Here is a 26,377-nt window from a genome sequence, read left to right on the forward strand (position 1 = left end):
TGGGCTCTACTATAGGATAGGTTTTCGTGCTTGAATGTTCAAAAAACATATATTTGACATTGTTGCAGCCCCTCTTTTCCCTAACTCACTGGGCCCTATCATACAGGCTCGCAAGTGTTTTTTGCTAGTTTTCACATCCAGCGTCACGTTGTTTAAATAGCAAATGCACTCGCGCCCATCTGTTCACCCATGGCCGTGCTGGTCTGACAACCAGGTGTGTTCAGGTGCATTGTTGGTGTGTTGCTATTTTGAGGAACTGAAAACGACTGCGCCATTGACCAACAAAAACCTAGTGTAAAGTCAATAGCGCAGTATTTTTTGTGTTATTGAAAGACCGCGTTAGTAATATGAGCCTATAGGCGGGTGCACAACGCATGTCCACTCTGATTATTTACACACACAGGGACACACAGCAGCACACAAACATTTTTAAATATTAAATATAAAAGCATTCCTCTCTGAAAAAAGCGTTCAGTCTTTCCGTGCAATTGGCTTTTAAAGGGAATGGGAGATGAGACTCCGTGCAATTGGTTTATTGCACGTTACACCCATGACTCATTAAGAGACTAGGTACCATGCTTTTAGACCACCACCGTTTTTTCGTCGTTAAACTAGCAAAAGTGGATTCGGACACACCCCCTAAGTGGTGCACCTGTGCCTTGCGCTTCAGACCATGCACTCATGGTGCGTTCAAGTCCTCCTGGGATGTTCATATTTACGAGGTGAGAAGTCGTGTTTACGACATCATGTGCGTTCAAGTCTCTTTGGTCGGAGCAAGATGGCGGTGTACCTTCTTTTAATAGATTTCCTGAAAATACAGCAAGGTTTGTTAACTCTGCTTATAGAAAATTAAGAACAAAGAATGGGCATCAGGTGAGTTTTAATCTTTTACGTTTTTAATTAATCTATGAAGCCCCTGTAAACTGTATCGTTATATATTAGGCTAATTGTTATATTAAAATGCTAGCTTACTTTGTTGTAAATGACAAAGCCTGACAGTGTCACCGTTATATTCAACTACAGATGTTGCATCCATTGATTCTGCCATGTTTCTCACTGACACGCCCCCAACTCGTACAGAACGGGGCTTAAAGGGATAGTTCACCCAAAAATGAAAATTAGCTCGTGATTTACTCACCCTCAAGTCATCCGAGGTGTATATGACATTCTTCTTTCAGACGAATAAAATCTGAGTTATATTAAAAATGTTCTGGCTAATCCAAGCATTATAATGGCAGTAATAGTTGCTCTGTTTTTGAAGTCCATAAAAATCTGTCCGTCAAATAACTTGCTCCACGCGGCTCCTGGGGGGTTAATAAAGGCCTTCTGAAGCGAATCGATGCGTTTGTGTAAGAAAAATATCCATATTTAAAAATGTATTTAATTTTTTTCTATGTCTCTGCATCAGCCGTCCCCGCGCCATAACTTCCGGCGAATAAGGTCAAAATACCAGCGCGATCATAGATATATACATAGATTCCTCATTAGTGCCTGCGGATCGGTTGAATGAGGCATCTACGTTTATATATCTTTGATCGCGCAAGTATTTTGACCTTATTCGCCGGAAGTTATGGCGCTGGTAAAACTAGATGACATTCATGTAATAAGACGTAAAAAAATAACATAAATACTGTTCGGTTTCTCGAAGAAACCGATCGTTTTCGTGTCTTAAGACATCAATGTGTGGCCACGAGCCGCATGGTTTAATAAGGATTCGTATGTGTTTTTACTCTCATTGCTCTCCTCCGCTAAAATATCCCCATTGACATGCATTATACGACTATCACACAGCAACGGTTGGAGATCAAAATCTTCATTTGTGTTCTACTGAAGAAACAAAGACACCTACATCTTGGATGCCCTGGGGGTAAGCAGATAAACATAAAAAAAATTGTTTTTGGGTGAACTATCCCTTTAAAGAAAATCACTGGTATTTATGACTTCGTGGTGGCGTTCATGTGTGTTCAACTCGTTAATACAATCTTTACGACATGACTTGAACGCATCATAAGATCGTTAAAATTCCACTGTTTAGGTTATGAAGCCCCTCCTTCTGAAAAGGCGCAATATGCTCTGATTGGTCGGCTGGACCAGTGTGTTGTGATTAATCAACCAGAGCATGTTTTGGAAATGTCACACCCCTTACCATAACTGTGAGATTCAAAACACTACTAACACAACTCAACCAGGCCTTGCCCCGTGCCTTGGGCGGGAATTATTCAAATATGGATTATTATGACGTGTTCGTTCTCGGAAGAAAACTCAAGACTAGAATACCTCCATTTGGAGTGGACTTTGTCATGATCAAACCGCGCAACATTACACACACACAAAGAAAGTTGAAAATGTAAAAAAGCATAATAGGCCCTCATTAAATATTGTGGCCAATGTGAATGAACAGCCTAGTATGGTAAGGGAGAAGAAAGATGGCAGGAAGAAGCTATTTTAAAGTTTACAGAGAGCAAAGCTGTCTAATTTTAAAGTATGTGGGGCTTGTGTTTCACCTGACGTGTGAGTCAACATCAAAATGGTAAATTATACTTATGACCAGGGATTCTTTATTTTACTTCTCCATTTCTTTAAATGTGTGGTGTTTGTTCAGAGTTGTGTAAACCTTGCGCTTTTAGCGGCCATGTCAGAATAGATCAACAGACTGTACATTAATGCATAAAAGCAATGTGGAGTGAATATACTGTACTGTATAGCTGCTTCAATTCTGTTTGCTTTCCATTTTGTCATGTTGCTGCAACGCTGTTATATTGTGTAACTTCAAGGAAACACTAATATAAGTCTATACATTATGGGCTGCATAATAATTTCCTGGGTATAGGTTGAGTTGTTAGCCTTGGGATGTCATGACAGCAGTTCAACAATGTGTCAAGTTGATTCATGCATATAAGTCCGCAGTATAAACATACACATTTCTTACATTTCTAAAACATTTCTCAATCACCCAAATGCTCTGGATCCAATTTATGACTGTACAGCAATGTTGGCTCATTTATGAGGAAGAAAATAGGATAGCGATTCATGTTCCCCAATGACCACAGTTCACTCATCGCAGAGATAAGATGTGGAGTTTTCTTTGAACCCTCTCAGGGGAACAGCCACATACATTTCGCAGAACGTCCCGCTGTAATTTGCCACAGTTTTTAGGCTCAATATGATCCAGATATGTTTACAGTATGACTCACTCCAACTGCAAGTAGTTTCCATATCATGTGTGGTTTTCTTAGAATGATGGTTTTGAGAATCTCATAATCTGTCCTAAAAATTTTAAGGGTTGTCATTAGACAAATCTGATCTAATCTAATTTTATAGCCCCACGAGGACAAACTGTTCCCACCTCAGGAAAAACAACAGAGACATACTGCATAACTGCACTCAATACCTGCGACTGACTTTGGTAAAATATCCTTTACAAGAAATGACCCTGGTATCCAGTTCCCTCCAAAATACCATCGTAATGCACTATAATCATTGCTACTACTGTTAAAAGTAGGGTATAGGCAACTTTTTATAAACACTTTTTGTTATAGGGCTAATGGCACACCTTAAGAAAAAATGTGCTTTTCACTACTCCCATAGTGTATGATTGCCTAATATATATGTTTGTATTGAACATTATGGAGCAACAGCTTTTGTGTGAAAATAAATGATAAAAGTGGCTTCTTTTGTTTAAAAATCTTATAAATGAATGAGGTGGCGAGGGGGACCTTTTACACCACACAGTATTGATACAAATACAAATACTTTAGCCTTTTTTGTTTTTTTTTGTATTCATGTGTTTTGAAGGTGTGGCTTTTTGGACACGCTCTGAATGGAGGGTGGGATCTCATGCTTTATAACACTTCCTATTTCCAGTAAGTGAAGCAGTGTATCGCAACTTCCACTACTATCACAACGCATTCAGAACTAATGGCTGAATCCTCTCGCCGGTGTTACTGCAGCGATCCGGCTGCTCTAATTATAAACAACGAAACCCTCAGTTTTCATGATTTCCCCCCACATGAAAAAATACTATAGTATATTATAGTAAAATGACTCTAGTCTACTATAGTGTTTTTGAACTGTACTATAGTAAATATACTACAGTAAATTAACAAAGTGTAGTAAATACTATAATATACTACAATTTACTGTAGTATCTTTTATAGAATGGTTTAAAAACATAGTAGCCTATTTACTAGAGTAATTTTACTGTAATTTTACTATAATATAGGCCTACTATAATATACTATAGTATTTTTTCATGTGGGCCGACACCAAAAGAATTGAGGAAAACATGGGTGAGATTGATACGGCGGAAGTTCCTTTAAAAAAAAAAAAAACATTTTTTAAAATCATATCTTCAACCTGCTGAAATGTTCCCTTCAAAATGTGCATTCTGAATAATAAATACATTTATTTCCCAAATAACCAGCCGCAGTCCAGTGCTCGTCTTCTTATTAACAGTGTTTTTCTCTTACTGATCATAGTTCATACCTGTTTAATTTAGATGTTTAAATGAATTTGACCTATAAACACCCTTACGAAAATTAACCATGGTTTTATTATAGTAAAAATGTACCATGTTTTTTTTTGTGAGTGTGGATTGATTACCATTTGTTGTTATCACAGTTTTACTACAAATACCATGGTTAAACTACAATAACCTTTGTGATTGTTAATAAGATAAACACAACACACGCTTGCGAGCAGCGGGACTTTTATTATGACACAGTCGCCAGCGCCACTTCCGTTTTTCCGCTCACGAGTGTGAGGTAACATACACTTGAGTGTATTGTTAATGGTGTTATGACGTTACTCTGTGCGTTCGCGGCGGCTGCTATGACACTTGTTCACACTGCAGTGAGAGTAAAGCGTTTCTGCAGAATAAAACCAGAAACTGAGGGTATGACGACATCGACAGGCGACTCCCTCACACGTCCCGGTTCCTCGGTTAAAATAGCAATTTTCTCACGATTTACAAATAGTTGGAAACATTTGGGATATTGTAAGTACTCAACTGAACAAAATATAGAACACTGGCCTAGTGGTTTTTGGATATTTAACTGCAAAAATGTTACATAGTTGGGTGATTCTTAGACTATGGGCACTTTTATGTTCTTTGGTCATATTTTTAAAAATACTTATCATTTTGAACAAATTCCTCTTTCTTTGCCAAGCTAACAATAAAATATAGTATATAGTAGTATATAAAATATAGTAGTATATTTTACTGCCTTTCTATTATGATTTTTGTCATACTTTTCAACCTCCTTATATAGGTGTCACTGTTTTCTCCTTGTCGCACACCCAGACTTTTTAACTTCAACCAGGAAAATACAGTTTAAAAATATAACTTATCTGGTAACTATTAATGCACCTGAATTAAGCGCTAGTAAAATAATTAAATACATTATACTATTTAATTTGAGACCACTATTAATATGACTTTTTAAACAAAAGCTGTCGCACAGTATTGGTGTCATTTCCACCGTAATGTTCATTTAAATAGTTTGTGTGAAAGATTGTTTAGGTGGTTTCTATGGAAATGTTCAGTGACATCAGAGCACATGTTGGACATGGAGGGAATTAAAATTTTCATCAACAAAAAAATGAAGAAAAATCAAGCTAAATATTGCTTGAACAGTTAATACATTTATTCTACGTCATTTCCAAACATGCTTTACCTTCAAAGGTGTTTTAAAAAAGCTAAACATTTTAAGTTAAATAAGAGTATTTTGCATACATGAAATGTTAAGTATTAATTTAAAGCTAATCAGTGAAGCTATCTTCCATTTTTTCACAAAAAAACTACAGAAATGTCATTTCCACCACTGAGGGCAGTGTGGTGGAAATGACATTTATGATTATGAAGTACAATTGATATGGATTGCCAGAGTAGATTTGTGATTTTTCTTTAAATATTATAATACATTACAATACTTTTTTATATTTATCTATTGTTTGTCTACATTCACGTTAATTAATTGTCATTTCCACAACACCGTCATTTCCAGCACCACACACATTTTAAAAATTACTAAAAAAGTTCTCATCACACATTAAAAATGTATCCAAAATGTATGAGATCATGCTCTACTTAATATAAAAATTAAAGTTATTTATTTTCTAATAAGCTCTTCCCCAAACCAATATTAAATTTCAGACTGTGATCGGTGTACAGTTCAGCATTTGGTCCTTAGGGCAGTTAATTGATCTCATTGATAAATGTATAATTATTGTACATTGTGGACAAACTGGTAAAACTAGTTACAAAAATGATCTTAGAGTGGCATTAGTTATTCTTTTTCTTAAATAACAGCTGTATATTGAGATGTGGTGGAAATGACATTTGTTCATTGCAGGTCCGAAAAAATTAAAAATAATAACAATTTCTCTTGTAATCTAAGTTTGTCCTCTTACCGACCTTAAAACTAGACAAATTATTTAAACTTATGAGACTGTGTTACGTGACTTTTGAACACGTTTTTTTTATTCAACTTCACATGGCTAAAAGTGCCCCTAGTTGAAGAAACGCCCAGTTACATTTGTGAGAGCTGTATTAAAATAGATGAATGAATGTGCGGTAACTGCCTTAAAAAAGTGTAATGATGTTAAACTTTTAATTCATCTTTAACAGTAACACATTGACAGAATTTTAGCATAAATGTGTGAATTACATACAGTGAAATGATTGTCAATGAAAAATGACAGAATAATGACTAAAATATTTACTACAACAAATAAATAAATATATTCATTCTGATCGTATTCATCTGGGGCCTGTACCATGATGGTAGTTTAACAAACTCTGGGTTACAGGATTAGTTTTGAGTTGACAAAACCAAACCAATCTATTCAGGCTTTGTTGGTCCCATGATGCTGATCATCAGCTTTCTCTGTCAACTCAGGCTTTGATCCTGAGTTTTTATTAGATTAGCTGTGACATCAGTAGTGAACAGCCAATCACACACAGTGGATCAGTGAAACTGAGATTCACTTCTCGCTTCTGCAGAATATTACATGATTGAAAAATACTAAGAATTTAAACAAATTTACACAGCAAGAAGAAAAGAGCTGTAAAAGAGGACAATCTTACTACGTCAATGCAAGTAAAAGTTATGAAGTTAGTTTAGTTGATATATAGAGAGAATTGAACATTTAAGCTCACATGTAGTAATTTGTATAGCTTTATTTATTGATTTTAAAGCATATTTGTATGACCTTTTATATAGGCTATTTATATTATTTTGAACTAAATGCCTATTAATGATTGATTAACTAAAATTATACTTGTTTAATTGATTGAGGGTATAATAAGTACATAAATAATGATAAATAAACCATTTAAAATTATAGTGACCTTTAATTTGGAGTAGAAAAAGGGGGAGTGGCTTTATTGCATCAGAGGTGTGTCACTATGCTCACAGCTGATTGGTCCAATTTCAGTTTGAGTTTTCTTAAGAACATAACCTCCTGGAGCAGGTTAGCTGTGGAGCGTAAGTTACTCTGGAGATGAACACTGCTAAAAGCCAAACCACTTTAATGGTACCTAAAACCCAGGATTGGCACAAATTTAGCTTAAACATATGTTAGCCAGCAAAAAAGGGCTTCATGGTGTAGGCCCCTGGTCTCACACACACTGCAGTGTTGCGGTCACTATTTAGACGGGCACTGACACCGTGTAGTGAAACAGTCACGTATGTTTACGAGCCTCGGCTTATGTTGCATTAATAAACTACAGGTTCCTTTGAGTTTAGAGCGTCCTGTACACAGTAATCATCAGTTTTTCTGTTCTCTCGTCTCTGAAAATGTCCAGATTTTGAAGGTGTTTGTTCAAGTAGGTGTTAATAGCACATTGAAAATATACATAACCGGAAGAATCGACGCCGACTTCCGGTAACGGTCAATTTCTAGTCTCTCCGAAATTGCCTACCCTAGTTTTAATCCATCATAAATGAACATGAATCGCACTCCAACAGTGTAAAAAACTTCTAATTGCTAATTGTGAATACCATGTTACCATAGTTTTCTTGCAGTAACAATAACTAACTGGTAGCATATATATGTATGTATGCCTGTATTCCTAATGTCTAATCAATGAAAAATCTGCAGTGCTTCATGAAAGTTTGTAATTTTCCAGATGGGACAACAGGATCTCCTGTGGTCAGACTGAGGTTTATGTATTTTGAAATGCAAAAAAAAAAAAGCGATGGGTGTACTTGATGAATAATAGTCCTCACGGCACTACGTGGCCTGTGGGTGTGTTTGGAATGCCATACCATAATACACCTACTGATGGCATGCCCGCATGTGCTGGAAGTCCCTTCCACTATCTCGCTTTCTAGTCTCAAATGATAAAAAAAAAAAAGATTTATATTACAATATAGCTATATTTATTTTACAATTAAAAGTATATTTATATTAGTATTTCTTATTTATTTTATATTGATGGATTAGTATAGTTTGTGTGAAAAGTAATGGTAAAAGTATGCTAAATTAATTTATCATAAATTTTTACTGATTTTTGGTCTTTTGCCCCATCCCATTCCATCCCCCCAAATCTTTATTTTTATCTTTTAAGTAGGGCTGTCAAAAGATTAATCGCGAATTAATCACATCCAAAATAAAAGTTTGTGTTTACATAATATATGTGTGTGTACTTTGTTAATTATTATTTATATATATAAAACATTTATATTTATATATACATAGATTATATAAATGTATATACAGTATATACATGCAAATATTTCTTAAATATATACATGAATGTGTGTGTATTTATATATAAATTATAAAACACATATATAATGTAAAAACAATCTTTTATTTTGGATGTGATTAATCGCGATTAATCTTTTGACAGCCTTTACTTTTTATTTTGTGTGGTTCTCATTTAGTTTATTTTACTTCAAAATAAAAAAATAAAATAACTATTTTATACATAGGCCTACACTGCCGTTCAAAAATGCAGAATCTGTAAGATTCTCTGTAAGATTCAAAGAATTTTTTCCAGAATTCTTTGATGAATAGAAAGTTAAAAAGAGCAGCCTTTATCTGAAATAGAAAGCTTTTGTAACATTGTACACTACTGTTGAAAAGTTTGCGGTCAGTAAGAATATTTGTTTTATTTTTGGAAAGAAATAAAAAAAAATGAAAACTTTTATTCAGTAAGGGTGCATTAAACTGATCAAACGTGACAGTAAAGACAATGTTACAAAAGTGTATTTCAAATAAATGTTTTTATTTATTTATTGGTATATGCTGTTTATATATATTTATGCTGTTTATATATATATATTTATATACTGTTTTTATATATATAGCCTATTTATGCTGTTTATGTATTTATGCTCTTTATATTATATATATTTATGCTGTATATTATATATATATAAACAGCATAAATAAATATATAAACAAAATTATTTATGCTGTTTATATATTTATTTATGCTGTTATATATATATATATATATATATATATATATATATATATATATATATATATATATATATATATATATATATATATATAAACAGCATAAATAAATATATAAACAAAATTATTTATGCTGTTTGTATATTTACTTATGCTGTTTTATATATATATATATAAACAGTATAAATATATATAAACAGTATATATATATATATATATATATATATATATATATATATATATATATATATATATATATATATATATATATATATATATACAGCATAAAACAGCATAAATCACAATTTACTGCCCTTAATTTGTACTGCTTACATTTTTAAAAAATGCATTGTGCTTTCATAATGCGATCAGTTTGGGGTCAGTAAGAATATTTGTTTTATTTTTGGAAGAAAAAAAAAGAAGATAACTTTTATTCAGTAAGGGTGCATTAAACTGATCAAACGTGACAGTAAAGACATTTACAATGTTACAAAAGTGTCTATAATGTGTTTAAGCTGTTTAGTATATAGGCTATAGGTATACATCACAATTTACTGCCCTTAATTTATACTAGCCTACATTTTAAAAAATTTATTGTGCTTCTGGTTTCACAATGAAGGCCTGTCATATCTGATCTCGAGCTGCGCACCAGTGAGTTATCGCGCGTGCTGTGTGTAGTATGCAGCGTAGGCTACAGTGCGTAGTGTGCGGCGTACGTGAGCTTCCATCCCCTGTTTTCCTTAAGCGGAACGGAGGGGGAGGGATGAGCTGCAAATGACGTTACTGAGTCCGTTAAAACACCGAGCGGCTTCGCGCGAACGCATCAGACAGTCCGTCAGCGCGCATAGAGGGACAGCAACAGCCGCACCTCCCGTAGACACCGAACTGCGTCTCGTTTATACATTCTGTGTGTTTAGTACCGAGGCGAACGATGGTCTGAAGAGATTTAGGCGATCCATTCGTGAATGTAATTCCATTACATTCATCTGATCAGCGCGCTAAGGGCCGCTTTGGTTTTGCCGTCTCCGCAGTCGTCTTCTCTCTGAGAGATTCACGTGCCCATGCGATTCTTCAGACTCACCTTTAAGTGTTTCGTAGATTGTTTTTGAAGGTGCTGTTTCAAACCGGTGTCTTTTTTCTTTTAAGATCTATTATTTATTTTACAAACGCGCTTTTTGATAAAATAAACCAACAAAACCGTTGCCAATCTCGCCGAGAAATTCAAACTGCCAACGGACAAAAAAATAAAAAAAAATAATAATTCGTTAAGAATAATCATAACACCGCTGATTTTATTAAATAAAAGGATAAAGGACCCGATCCCGTGCACCTGAAGAGGAACACAAGGGACGTCTTGGTGTGGAAAGAAAACTGAAACTGTCCAAAGACAATAAGAGATCAAATATTTATTTTTGACTGCTGATTTAAGCCCCTCTCGAGTCTTGTGAGGAGAGATTTGCTTTGCTTTGTTTACACGAGAGATGGAGAAATCCTCTCTGGACGCAGACTGCTGCGCACTGAACGTGGTCCTGGTGGAGGAGAAGAAGGGCCATCTCATTCCCAACGGAAACGCGCATCAAGGCGTCAATGGGACCCTCAACGGGGGACCGGTATCGGCGGCCACCGGAGCCATATCCGCGGTGGAGAAGAGGCAGGGCTACCCGGAGCGAGAGACGTGGACCAGACAGATGGACTTCATCATGTCCTGCGTGGGGTTCGCCGTGGGTCTGGGGAACGTCTGGCGTTTCCCGTACCTGTGCTACAAAAATGGTGGAGGTAAGACTCGCTCTCCGCAGCACATTCAGATCCCATTAGATGACAGACGCCCCCCCCCCCTCCTCTCGTGACGTCACTTGCACGGTGGAAGACACCTCCTGACTCATTCATTCATTCATTCATTGCGTATCTCCTTTAAAATGCAGTATTAGTGTGTATATATATACCACTACAGTATATAGACAGACTCAAAATGTATTTGAACACTTTCAAAAATCTAAAATTACATATATTGCTTTGTACATAATAATATGGATGCAGATTATTGGTCTGGTAACCAATGTACATACATGTATCAACTAATACACTAACTTGATCATTGCATTACAACAATAAAAGCATTTTTAATATTTAAGTACTGATTAATAATAATTTACTACATGTACTTACTAATGGGTTAGGGTAGGATTAGGTTCGGTTGGGGGTTAATTGCATGTAATTATGCGTAATTTACTGTTATTACAATGGTAAGTACATATGTTACAAGGAAAGTGTTACCAAAAATTGTATACGTTTTAATTTTAAAATGCTAAGTGTAGCTCAGTGGCTGTACTAAGATTGCATATGCAAACGATACCTTAAGATAGTAGGTTATTACCTGTGAACACTGTTGTTTTCTTGTTTAACGTCCAGTTATTTTATGTTTAGTGCAATTTTTGTTGCCATCAATGTTCAGTATTGATGATATTAAAGAATCAATAAGCGATTAAGTGGAGACAGGCAGTATTGGTCTCTCTCTCTTAATCATTTAAATGTCATTGTATAGATAAAACAAAATATCAACTCATGACGTTTATTTAAAAGAACATGTAGCACTTTTCCAGCAAAGTTTTGGTTTTAAAGTTGATTAGTTGGGTTTTTAATGATAAAGCATAAGATATACTGTTAAAAATACAAATACTTAGTTCTGAGAAAAGCTTCAGCATTATTATATACAAATGAATTCAAGTTTATTGACATTTCTGACTCTTTGAATTTTCTTTAATGCCTTGTTAAACACGGTCTAAGTTTGTTGATAATAATTATAAAGCTGGTGTATTTGTCGAATGTGTCAGTACACCATTTTCCCATGACTTCGCTATAGACAGTAGGAGTGCGCATTGTGCGTGCTGGATCACATGCTTGTAAGATGATCCGGTTCTTTGGCTTTTTTTACACTCTGTGTGCACTCTTGTTGTATTATCTCTTGTTGTGTTAAATGCAGCTATAAGTGGATATTGAAGGTGAAAATGCTCTGTATTGAATATGACACTGAATGCAGTGCATGAAAGCACAAGTAGAGGTCACACATTTCTATGCAACCATTAGAGGTCACACATGCCCTGACAAAAAGCTTTAAGATCAAATTCAAGGTTTTATCTGGATAAATCTTAAAAATTCTGATATATATAATTGAGAAAAAATATATTTTGTATTTTTATGTGTGTGTATAAATAATTATAAAAATAATGAAACACATAGATGCCAAAAAGCTGTCTAAACGGCCGTTGTCTAATGACCGATTGGAGTAGCATTAGTAGTCATGGTGCGCCTCTCATCATAATCGTCACTGTTTCGCCATTGATTCTCTCTTTTTTTGCTCTGTGAATCATCCTCTGATGGCTATAGAATGTGAAGTCCAAGTCTGCGTAACACTTTAAGACCCCATTAGAAAGAGATCCATTGTATTTGCCTGAATGACGAAGCTGTCTCCCTGTGTCCCCAGCGCTCTGGATGCCGTCCAGCGTTTGCTGAATGAATGGACATACATTTTTTGTCTTGATGTATGGGGATGTACTCTAGGAGGATGAACACATACAGTATAGGTGCGTCCCAATTCGCATACTTATGCACTATTCTATGACGTTTTTAAGTATAAATAGTGCGAGTAGTGTGTTCACATTGCAAAATTACAAAGAGGAAAAAGTGCACTTTAAATACCCGGATGATGCACTTAATTAACGGGAAAAAACAAGTGTGTAATGTTGGACACTTCATGCACTCACTGTCGCAGCTTTAATTACGTAGCGGAGGGGATGTTGAATGAATGACAAAATAACCATATAAAATTCACACACTACACGGATGAGTACATAAGTACATAGTGTATAGTGCGTCATTTGGGATGCAACTTATGTTATATAAAAGATCAAATAATAATCGATAATTATGCAGCCAACTTTAGATTAGATGCATTACACCGGGTTCGTACAGAGTTATGAAAGTTATTTATGAAAAATACTTGATTTTAACCTTTGTGTTTTCAAGGTTTTGAAATATCGCCCTTGAAAATGCTTTTCTTTCTTAGATCTAGTATGATTTAAAAAGGCAAAACATGTTAAATAGGACTTGTGCTTTTTACATTTTAAAATGTTGCTGTTTGAGTGTGAAAAAGGTCTGCATACTTACAAAGCACAAAGGCAATTATTCTCTCTATCAATAAACACTGACTTACGTTGACGTGCAACAATAATGTGATTATTTATAATAATCAGAGTAAGTTATTAATCGCAGTAAGATGTTTGCATGACACAAGCAGAACTCTTCACTCCAGTTTACATACAATTTTCATTATTCTGATTATTGGCTAATAAGTAAGGTTATAACACACTCAGAGAGGCAGACGTATGCATGTTACCGGCCGTTGTTTTAATCTACTCTCATCAAATTCAAAATACATTTTTATGGACGTATTGGATATTATTCAGCCCCATGATGAAGATCGTAATGCCGGGTTTGCCAACACTCTAAAAACTGCTGGGTTGCTTTAACCCAAATGTGGGTCAAATATGGACAAACCCAACATTTGGGTTAAAAATGTCATGTAAAAATGTAACCCAGTGGTTGGGTTTGCCCAAATTTGGGTTAAAATAACCCAGCATTTTTTAGAGTGTATGCTGCCGACACATTCTTTGCACCTGTAATGGAGGCCAGCTAGAGTAAACCTCACTCCTCTGATCTCAAGAGACGCTCTAGTAGCGACTGATGCTAGAGGTTGCAGCCTTTAGCCTCATTGTTAGAGCATCCGACTCGAACCCGGATCCGCCGGCATGAGAGTCGGAAGCTCGAACAAGGAGGGCTAAAGGCTGCAACCTCTAGCATCAGTCGCTACTAGAGCGTCTCTTGGAATCAGAGGAGTGAGGTTTACTCGCACAACTACTACTAGCTAGCCTCCGTTACACACCGTCTGGATGAAGATACGGAGCAGAGACTTTGCAGCGAGTTGTGTTGACAGAGTTTAGTGATTTGGAGAAGAGAACTTAATGAAGAGTTCATGAAGTTATATGAACAACACACGGCATCCGTGTACTTCCATGTATTTCAAATCAGCGTACGCCACATAGTTTAATGCGTTTATGGTTACTACGATTATGAGCTTAATCGCATTCGTTTGATCGAAGTATTGCGTTTACATGCTTATTTGCAATATTGCCAAAATCCCATTATAATCGCATTATGAGGGTGCATGTAAATGCACTCACTGTTTCTGAACTCCCTGAAACGCCTTCATTATAGTCTTGAGTTTTCTTCCACGAACGAACACGTCATAATATTCCTAATTTGAATAATTCCTGCCCAAGGCATACTCAAAGAAAGGGCCAAAGCCAGGTTGAGAAGTAGTGAGTTGAAAACAAGCGGCAGTTTCTCTTGAAGCCAATACAGAAGTGACTTAAACTGCAATTCATCGACTGGCCACTAGGCTCCAGAAGAAGCAGAATCTCATTGAGCTCTTGTTAAAATGCCCAACTTTACAGCAGAATAAAACATGTTTACAGTCTGGTACAAATTGTGGTTTTGGTCTATACGGCTGATTTTGCCCTTCCTGAAAACTGTGAGGGGGGTGAATTTTTTAATAACTCATTCGCTTACATCATATAAAGCCTTAAAGTTCTGCATAATTAAGGGTGTGGCCACTTTGAGTGACAGGTGGACAGCCATTTATCTGCTGTCTGTTAGTTCAGCTCCGCCCACGTCCCGCCTTTTTGCCCATTTTCTGTTATCCGGGATTGACGCGCTGCCAAGATGGTGACGGCCAGCTCGACCCTACTTTACGCTTCAGAACTGCTCTTCAGAATCCTATGGGTGGTGTCTCGGACACTACGTCCATTTTTTTTTACAGTCTGTGGTTGAAACTCGCAGTGATGGTAAGGGGTGTGACTTTTCCGAAACATGCTCAAAGCGGTTGACCAATCACAACACTGGTCCAGTCGTCCAATCAGAGCACAGTGCGCTTTTCGTAAAGGAGGGGCTTTATAGGCCTTTTACGCACTTGCGCATTTTTCGACCGGAAATACGTCAATGAAGTGTATTAGAACTTCCTGTTGTCGTATCGGCTGATACGAAAAATGTTCGCAAAGATTCGCAGTTTCTGTTTTGTTCCAGGCTGTACCTAGTAACGTTACAGCTTCACCAAATTACTGGTTATGATGTTATCTCATGCATCTCACTTAAACATACACACCACATATTCACTGCGATGTGTTATACCTTATATTACAAATTCACAACACCTAAGATTTACCATTACTTACTTTACAGTTAACGTTAACAGAGTTATAACCGGTGATATGGCTAACGCTAAAGCTAGCTATAGCAATTTCTTCTTTACTTACCTTGGTAATCGTGGATAAACTCTTCGTGGAAGAATTTATTTCTGGTGAACTTCGGAAGAAAAGTCAGGCTAGTCGAAATCACTCTAGCTGCCATTTCTCCATCAACAAAGCTTACACCGGAACTGAGTTTACGCTTCCTTGACGTGTTTCCGTTTTTTGCGTAAATGGTCTATAGAGACAGGAACTAAACTGAGCGTTACTGACAGACTGGAAAGAGAGGTGCTGCAAAAGTGTAAAATATGTGGAAAATAATTTGAACATTTAAGTATGAATATTTATTCTAGTAATCCCTAAAAACTCAATCAAAACTTGAGAGCTTAATATGGCCTCTAATGAAAAATAACCTTTATTAAAGATGAAGTCGTGGATCATTTGCATATCATTAGCCTCATTGGCGAATCCTGATTACATTACAGTACACCTATGGGATAGTTTCAATTCACTTTACAGAATAACTTGCAGCATCATCGCTAGATCTTTATTAGAGAGAATGGTGAGAAATGTCAAACAGAATGAATAGAATGCTATTCCGGATAGTCTCCCGCTATCCTTGGGAAAATTCCAATATCGTCTTATTCACTTATAGACTCGTCAAAATGTATAATGTTGCGCTGAGTATGTGAACTGTGATCATGTCTAAAAGCAGTGTTTGCCTTTGGCACTGCCCTGAATTCCTGCAGTGAGCGAAATGTCAAGACTAGTTCAATGTTGTGTTAGCACTTGGGTTGCAATTCTATTCGGTCTTGACGGATAACTTGATTTCATTATCTTCTGGTTATTTAGATAGAGAAGATGTCAGTGTGTTTTGGATCTGAAATCTCCACCACCTGTGGTTGAGGGGAAAGGTGATGGAAACCGACTGCTGGGAACATTTCACCAAGTCCATCAATTCTTCCGAAAACAATAAGTGACTCAAATAAGATGTGCCAGCTTGAGAAACATGAGACATGCATGAGTGTCTAGTGAGAATCGGCTGACTGTTAGAGATCCTCTTGCTCAAATACTTTCTTTACCCCCAACAAGGAGCTCTAAGGTAACAGAATTGCAGTGTCCCGGTACAGGTCGCCAAACACAACGTGTCGTCTTTGTGTTTAAAACTGACAGGCTCCTGAATTGTTTTGCCAAATCAAATCAGGCCTCTCAAAAGCCGAAAAGGTCCTGCTGGCAAAAGGAGAGTAAATACGGATCATGTCACACATTCTTTTACTCTGTGTTCACAGGTTGAGTCTGTGAGATACTTGTGATATTTACTTTCCTCACTCTCAGAAGACAAATTTAGTCACAGGTCAAATTCAAACCCATGGAATCTTTGATTTAAGGATAAGGGGGGGTTGTTCTTTCTTAAAAGGAAGAGCTCACAATAAATTCAAAGGAATATATATCATATATCAATATATATACTTCGGACTTCGGATAACTTGAAGTGAAGAGTTTTATGTACTACTTTTATGATGCTTTAATGCATTTTGGCACTCTACTTAATGTCCCTATTTGTTTTTGTGCTCCATGCGCAACAGTGTTTTTTAGTTTTAGTGTGCTTTTGACATTTTTATAACTTTTGTATTTATTTGTAATGTATTTATTTCAGTTTTAGTAGTTCTAGTACTTAAAGGATTAGTTCACCTTAAAATGAACATTTCCTGATAATTTACTCACCCCAATGCCATCTTTCTTCAGTGGAAAAGAAATGAAGTTTTTTGAGGAAAACATTTCAGTATTTTTTTTCCACACAATGGACTTCAATTGAAACCAAAATGTTGAACGTCCACATCAATGCAGTTTCAAAGGGCTTTGAAGTGCTTCAAATGGTACTGCGCGATCCCAGCTGAGGAATAGGGTCTTATCTAGTGAAACAATCAGCCATTTTCTAAAAAAGAATTCAAATGTATATACTTTTTAACCACAATAGATCTTGTGCTGATCTGCAACGAGCCAGACATTACGTAACATACGTTGAAAAGGTGCGCCGAAGACTAAAACAAATGCTTTTTTAACAAAACAGGTAAAACAATGATATATTAAATTCTTAATATGTCATTCAACAAACAATAAAATTTGAACGATCCTCCTACTCCACACTTTTAAACAATGGGGCGGTACTTGCACCCACGTTCGGCGTGACCTTTTCAACGTGCATTACGTAATGCCTGGTTCGTTGCAGACCAGTACAAGACGATCAATTGACCATTCGCAAAGACCCGCCCCCTAGTTACTGTTGCTATGTCCGACTCTCACACCTCACACGTTCTCGCGTAGAGAAAATACATCACGAGGACACTGACAACACGCCGACAGACAGGACAGAGCAAGTTACTTTTGATATGAAACAAAGTCTCAACTTTGAAATTGTCATTTTTTAAAAGAAATTTAAACAATAAATACTGTTTTGTGGCTCTTTAATGTGTGGTGATCGCTGTAGCGCCTCAGTTAAAGCTGCTGGTGAACCGATCATCTCTTCCTTCTAGTTCATTGATAAGCATAACATAAACATGAATGAACACTAAAAGGAATGTTGTTTCAACCACGGAAAGACGTCAGTACACACTGTTCATGTTCAATTCCACCGATGTTAATCTCCTAACTCTTCTGACTGCTTTGTTGGACAAAACGGCAGATTCAGCGATTTGATTGGTCAGATCGCCTGTCAATCAAGCTTGCGGCGAAGGGTGAATTGTGGTTAAAAAGTATATAATTTTTTTTAGAAAATGACAGATCGTTTCGCCGGATTGCGCAGTACCATTTGAAGCACTTCAAAGCCCTTTGAAACTGCATTGATGTTGCAATTGAAGTTCATTGTGTGGAGAAAAATCCGGAAATGTTTTCCTCAAAAATCTTCATTTCTTTTCCGCTGAAGAAAGAAAGACATGGACATCTTGGATGGCATTGGGGTGAGTAAATTATCAGGAAATTTTCATTTTGAGGTGAACTAATCCTTTAAACTTATTACATTTCGGTTAGTTGCCAAGACGATATTTAAAATTTTTTTTAGTTTTTAAGTGTAACAGTTTTAGTTAACAATAACAACACTGATGCACGCAACAAAGTCATACAGGTTTGGAACGACACAAGGATGAGTAAATAGTAGGCTACACTTTCAATGTTGGGTGAACACTTCAATATTCAATATATCGCAGTAATTGCTAAAACCTCAAGGACAGCGTTTCTCTGCGTCCTTCTAGGTAACTTTAGGTGTTTGTATCTGGAGACTTTGCAGTTTTGATACAGTGTTGTTAATCTGTTTCTAGCCAAATCACTCATGAGCTAATTGATTTCCCATAGACCTCACAAGAGGTTTCTCCGCACCTGTGGTGAAGGTCTGCTAATTTTCTTAATTCCCTGTAGAGAACTCCGATTCTATTAAAACAGTCTAAAGTTCTTGATGTGAACCACTTAAAGTTGTAGGTCAAATCTCTAACCTTCAGTATTAAACTTGTTTGCAGTTTGTTACCGTGCTGTAATTAAAGTGCATGTTAGCACACAGCCTCATGCTGTACTGTAAGATTTTATGATAGAGGTCAGAGGTCACATTAGCTGCCTTATCTGTTTCTTTATACAGCTCTGCAGTCAGTTAAGTGGTCACAAATCATTCATTGAGCTGCTCAGATTGACACTCAATACGTTTACACAATACTCCGATATTAACCTGATTAAGACTATACTCTGATTTAGAAACTACCATGTAAACAGCGATTTCGAATTACTTTAATCTGGCTAAAGTCACACTCGAAGTAAACACAAATCGAATTAAGACATTTAGTCGCATTATTGAAGTGCATTGTAGACATGTTCACACTATTAACAATGTGTAGGAGTTTTCGACAGGACACATACGCAGTGGTCAAACAAGAGAGCATGGCTTGGCTTCAAACAACTCTCTCCCACCAGAATATTGGCTTATTCAGATTAAGGTCAATAGTTAGACTACTGCTGTCCATGTAAACGTAGACGCTGTGGCGTCGCTAACTCATATACAGAATGCACCTGTGAGATGCAGAAACAGTCCAGTCTTTCTGTTGCCAGGATACAGTATTATGTAGCAGTTTCTCAATATACAGTATTATGTAGCAGTGCATCAGAGTTAAGAGAGGCCAAGCTGAACAGAATGGTGGCCACAGTCAGTAGATTTATGATCTCTGCAGTAAAGTCCTCTACCTGTCCTTGGCTGCTGGTTCTGCAATACGGTATCACAGACGTTGTAAAATCGCCCTGATCTGAAGTATTAGTGCTGTGACAGTCTTTAATAACAGTCTGGCACTGTTATTGTGCGTCAGCACACAAACCAAGCAGATTGTTTTATCTTCCTGGTTTAAAAAAAAAAAAAAGAGGAAATGGCACGTTTAAAGAAACATGACACCGTATTGTTTGTATATAAGCATTGCATTAGATTTGACCTTCTTTCCATTCTTATACTCACTCTCTCGCTCTCTCTCGCTCTCTCTCTCTCTCTCTCTCTCTCTCTCTCTCTCTCTCTCTCTCTCTCTCTCTCTCTCTCTCTCTCTATATATATATATATATATATATATATATATATATATATATATATATATGGGCAATTCCATGCAAAGGTCATCTTTACCATGAAAAAAAAAAGTTGGCCACGCACAAACAGACTTATTCTTAAAATGTTTACTTGAGTCTATACTTTATTGTATGTAACCATTCTCATTGAATTGTATAGATATTTACTATGTTATTACATCATATACAAGGTGTGCGCCAATGCAAGCAGGATTTTTCAAATGTCTGTGTTTTACCGTTTTCAAGAAAGGGAATAGATAGACACAATGGTTCAACAAAATGTTATTATTTGGTAATTTCCTGATGAACAAGGGGATGATTATGCATTGTGTACACTTAGCTTGCTTTAACAGTAAAGCTCTAGAAATATATAAGCCTTATATATACAACAGTTCTTTTTGGTTCTTGAATCTGATTGGCTGAGAGCTTTTTCCAGCCATGCGATATTCCCCCAGTTATCAGCACTGGAACCGTTTCACCGCTTATATCTCTCCGCTCACAGAGTGTAAAGGCAGACGAGCAAACGCCATCATTTTACAAATACTACTGTTGTTGTGTCACGGATTGTAGTTATTTAGACCTCAAATATGTGACTTGTATATAAACATAGGGCATATTTGCACTACGTTAAGCGCTCTTGTACCCACCGAGGACAGCTTTATCTCAGCCAGTCCTTCGGGAATTTGCCACTGGCTCTTATGTAGATAGTGTTTCAACATGAGGTATAATTCATTTTGGGTATATCCAAATATTTGGGCAATTTTTGATCTTATTTATCTAATCGTAATTTATTTAATTAACTGAAATCTTGTAGGCTACTATAACTAGCGCTGCTTTTGTACTTTTGACTGAACTGTTTGCTTGTGTTTATTTCAAATTGTACTCACTTCTTATACTTTTATAATGGCTAATATTGTTTATTTAAATATTATTGATCAATAAGTAATATTTTATATAAATAACATGCCCTGTTTTGAGAAAGGGTCCGTTAGTGATTGTGATTTCGACTTCAGTGAAAGTTACATTATTACACGATTAGATGGCAGCAAAGACTGTTTTTATGAGTGAGTCAGTAATGAAGACTTTTATTTTGAAACGTACTGAAACAAGGGCTGATTACGAACTCGCCCCCTATACCCTCAAATAGGGCATTATTTGAAGGGACAGCCATTTGTAGTGGTGTCCGAAACCATAGTGGACATTATTGAGTGCACTCATTCTATCCCACAATGCACCGCAATAACGAGTGTACAGCCGATGTACACACAACTGCTGTCCGACTTCACGCACTCGTTTTCATTCACTCCTTCAAGTGAACTATATTAGTGGATTAACGTAGGGAATAGTTAATCAAGGTTTAGGGGGCGATTTCGGATTCAGCCAAGGTTGTAAACAATAAGACGCAACTTACAAATGCACTGAGTAGCGCTGCATGGAAAAATCCCCTTAACTGTTAAAAGAACAAAGACTAAGACATCGCTCTCCTCAGCGGACATTTAAACTGATATTGTGATTGTTACTATAAGATTGACCTGAAGAATATCAGCTAGATGCAGGTAATGCACTCGTTTTGTCGATCTCTTGCTGATAATACTCTACACAATACAATAAGTAAATATGTGCTTAAATATACAGTATATATATATATATATATATATATATATATATATATATATATATATATATATATATAAGAAAAGATTTATTACTCCTGTGAATCTCACTTGTGGACTTTCTGTGCAAGGGTGCCCTCTGGCTATGGGTGTGAATGAAACATAAATTATACGTGAGCATTATGGAGCTCTCACATCGCCCCAGGTGTCATATAATCATGTGTCCTATTCATTTTTAAATATCATGATTATCGGCACTCCCCTTATTAACACGATAACATTATTTCATTTTGTTTAATATCACTATTATCGTCAATACCGGTAAATTGCGACACCCCTGCTCCATATATAAACATTGGCCGAACATTTAATTTCCACCATTAATAAGCCCACAAAGTGGATTAGCTTCAAAATGCTATATTGCAAATGACATTTTAAAATGCACACTGTTTCAATGTGTCTGTTTCTCAATGGTTAGGCATGAGAAGGCCAGTGATGCCAGCACAGCAGGACATGTTGGCGTCTTGCCTGACTGACATCAGTTCCTCGCTCCACGTGGACGGGCGATTAAGAGAAGCGTCTGTTAATCTTTTAATCCCTTTTTTCTGACTGGGGCCTAACCATAGGTACTTTATGGCTCAGCCATTGTGTTATATTATCTTCATGTTATTTCAATATGCTGAAAATTTAGTTTTTACTTAGCAGCTTTAATAGACTAGTAGCAATATTCTTGTTTTTAGAGCATTTATTAGGCATTCTTGCATTTATTAGCACCATCACTATACTTACAGTTAGGCATTTGAATAAACTCTAAACCTCGAGTATGAAGCATAACTTTTCTTCTTTTTGCACAAAAATTTGCATAGGGACATGATTAATACCTCAAATCATGCAAAACTACATTCATTTTCGTCTTGTTTTCACCAAACATGTTTTTATTATTCATCACCTTCTAGAACAAGTATGATCAAGTCAGATTGTTAAATCGTTGTTGTATAGTATCCTCAACAATAACTTCGATATAACATTATTTTAACAATTACACAGAAATACTAAACCAGAATAACGAGCCTTTAAAATCTTAATTAATTTCTCAAGGGCACACATAAAGCTTGTATAACTTCTATAACTTGTTCCTTCATGGCACAACGTTTCTTCTGGTTTCCATGTCAGCACTGTTTGATCTGATATATGGTTTATAACAGAGAATTCTGCGCTGAATTTAAATGCTTCTCACAGCGATGTTATTAATTCTGCTTTCCTGGATCTCCCAGCACTGTGTAGTAATGGTGTGATTGATCGAGATCGGCTGTTTCAAGCTCTAATATTGGTACGAGCTGATAAACTGTCTCAAACGAGAAATGTGCTTTCGTTTTGTTTGGCATTTGAGTTTTCATATGCAATAGAAATGGCGGCTCTTATCAGTTGGGCAATGTGGCGGTCGCATCAGTGTGACCTCTAACAAAATGCACTCGCACCGGCAAGAAAAAAGTTAGCACAATGCGACCAATTGGTCTCAGTCTGGAGCCCTGTGTCCGACTATTAAGGGGCAGCCGTAGAAAATGTATAAGGAACATGAAGATTGATCTTATCAGAAAGTCTACTTGATTCTCAAGTTTGTCTAGTCAGTATGTAGGTGCAAGCAAGAGCCTTGCAAAAAGGGATTAAAATGAATACTTAATCCAACTTACTGCATTACTAGAATAGTCACGTACTATGTGAGTAGGTACATTTGAATTTGAACTTAATTCACGACCGTAAAAAAAGTACATTCTATATAGTATGAATGTGTGTAGTATGAATGTAATCCAGACATACTACATCTGCCATGTCGTCATTATCACATGACCTACCACCATCAGTTGCGTCCCTTCACCTCCATAGATATACATAATAAAGGCTAGATGTCTCGTCTGCGCTGCTGGCCAATGGAGGTCGACGTCCGCACCTGGCGGCCATCTTGTCACAGTCAGCTCGCTCACTCGTAACATTGTGTTTTAATGGTGCATGCACTATTTAAATAACCATAACTTGCTAAATTTTCTACCGATTTTCAAACTGTTTGGTTTGTTATAAACGTGAGAAACGTAATTTGTTCAAGCATCCAGAATTATAGCCACGTTAATAACGTTTGTAAAAAAAAAAAAAACATTTGTAAATCCATCAAGATTTCAGGGAGATAAGAGTATTTGTGTTCGTGCGGATCACTCGCCTTACATCAGGTACCACAGAGCCCACCAGAAAGCTTGCCTGTGACAAAATGGCCGCCGGTGATGACGTTAGAGACTCCGCCGTAAGACATCTAGCCTTTATTATGTATATCTATGTTCACCTCCATTCATAAATCCTCTCCCGTGGCCTCATGGGATAGTAAAGTGTCCATCATATGCACACTTCAGTATCTCGCCGGTAGTAGTAGGTCACCCGGGTACTTTCCGCCCACTGTTTTTCGAATACTATGAATGCGGACATACTACTCTGTTGCCGTACTGTTTTTCACATACTATATAGTAGGGAAGTATTCGATCTCGGACGTAGCTAGGGTTTTGCTTCTACCGAATGCATGGGTACATACTGATGCGGCAGACAAGTTCATTTTCACCTGGTAATGCATAAAAACAATATCATTAGCTTCTGAATGGACTGAGCCATATGTGTTGACAGAGCATCCATATCCATCTGTTCTGTAAGGGGGAGGTGTGGAAATTTATAGCATATATTTATAGCCTCCCCATATTACCCAAGAATTCAATCAATTCTGCCTGTGTTTTAAGGCCTGCTCTTTAGAAAGGAGTTAAAACGCTTCTCGGGTGTGCTTTACAGGATGCAACTGCTCAGCTGGGCTTCACACGGCAATTTTACTAACTGGATTCAGCACTGTTGCGATCGCTAACTCTCAATGCATTTTTAGCCCATCCAGAATAGAAAGCTTAATGTAGTTTTACCACACCTGAGGTGGCTGTCTAGTCGTGAGCTGGTGGAAGTTAAGGGATAATGTACAGTCAGTGTTCAGTCATTATCAGAAAATACTCTGACAGGGTTTATTTTGTAATAACGAGCAGCTGACTGAACATTATCCAGAATTATTATGTGGCTACTCAGCAAACAAATAAATAAAGACATGAAAAATTGATTTTATTTTATTTGCTGACGCTGCAGAGAGACAGAACAGCACAGCTATGTATGAAACATACGTAGGCAGTCACTTCTGTGGTCATATTTGAAAGCTGAATGTCGTGATTGACCAATCAGAATCAAGTATTCCATATAAAGCAATATTTTATCTTGACTGCATGCTAGTTTTATGTTAGAGGTGTTCACAAGAGCTCTGCTAATGTTAGCATTATGATCAGTACATTATAAATCACAATCTCAAAAGTTTGTGGTCGATAAGATTACATTTTTTAAAGAAATTAATACTTTTAATTAGCAACGATGCATTAAATTGACAGGAAAGACATTTATGATGTTTAAAATAAACGATTTAAAAAACAGTTTACAGTTAAAGTGTTAGTTCACACAAAAATGAGAATTGAATCGTCGTTCCAAAAAACCCGTAAGACCTTCGTTCATCTTCACCTCAAGTGTTCGTTTTTTAAATAAGTTTTAGTTATTTGATGCTATAAAAACGGGGGTGTGACGTCATGAATGACAGCTGAGGCACTAACAGATTTTTTCGAGAGGAGATTGGAGCTTAAGCTTTAATGTTTACATTTCCATAACTTGCACACCAACATAATGAATTGTTCTGCATCAGCGAGAGTGTGGGCAGGCTTTTGATATCGCAGCTCTCGACTGCGCTAAAATCTGCGCAAGATGTCAGAGCCATATTCGGACGTTGGCGGCTTCACTTTTCCTCAGTGGAAGGTTGTGAAGACACGTCGTCCATATTTTTTTTCGGCCTATGGTCAGAACGGTGGCTCATTATTGGTCAGCTCCTGCGTCAGCACCACACACATGCTCCCATGACCAATGTCAGAGGCAGACATGGAAGAGAAGAAATTGGTATAATGTGTAGTTCTAAATAATAATAAAAACAATTAAATCATGACATCTCAAGCAGAAAACGCTACATCAAAGTGTGATTATCAGTTAGTATTACATTTTGGGAAGATGCCAATCCGATTGTGGTATTATAAATCACTGTGTACCTTCTTCCTCTTGAATTATATCAGTATTCACCATTAGCAAAGAAACCCCTAGTCTGATACATCGGAAGAGAAAGAGCTGAAAAGAGAGCATTATAATGATCACAGAGTCAAGTGGTCCATGCGCACGACGTCAGCTACTGCAGTGTGCGCAAGACTGTGTGTGTGTGTGTGTGTGTGTGTGAGTCACGCTTGTTTTATTCAGCTGTAGCTGCGTACGTGTTCACGGATTGACCCGCAGTCACATTCTCATGCATCATCCGCTCGCGGGGCATTGCCACGGTGTTCTCTTTAGTTT

At 36.8% G+C, this 26,377-nt stretch overlaps 1 protein-coding gene across 3 annotated transcripts in view; it reads left to right on the forward strand.

Annotated features, from left to right (window-relative positions):
* The first annotated feature begins 10,211 nt into the window (after positions 1 to 10,211).
* slc6a8 (solute carrier family 6 member 8) overlaps positions 10,212 to 26,377 on the forward strand; it is a 53,200-nt gene continuing 37,034 nt past the window's right edge. Inside the window, exon 1 of one of the 3 annotated variants that reach the window (XM_079827999.1) lies at positions 10,212 to 11,208. In XM_079827999.1, the coding sequence (XP_079684125.1) occupies positions 10,914 to 11,208 (295 nt within the window). In that variant the 5' untranslated portion in view covers positions 10,212 to 10,913. Of the gene's footprint in view, positions 11,209 to 12,913; positions 13,014 to 26,377 lie in introns of those variants that run through there. The other 2 variants (XM_079828000.1, XM_079828001.1) reach the window with 2 other exon arrangements.

This window comes from Gobio gobio (genome assembly GCF_949357685.1).
Source record: "Gobio gobio genome assembly, chromosome: 10".
NCBI lineage: Eukaryota > Metazoa > Chordata > Actinopteri > Cypriniformes > Gobionidae > Gobio > Gobio gobio.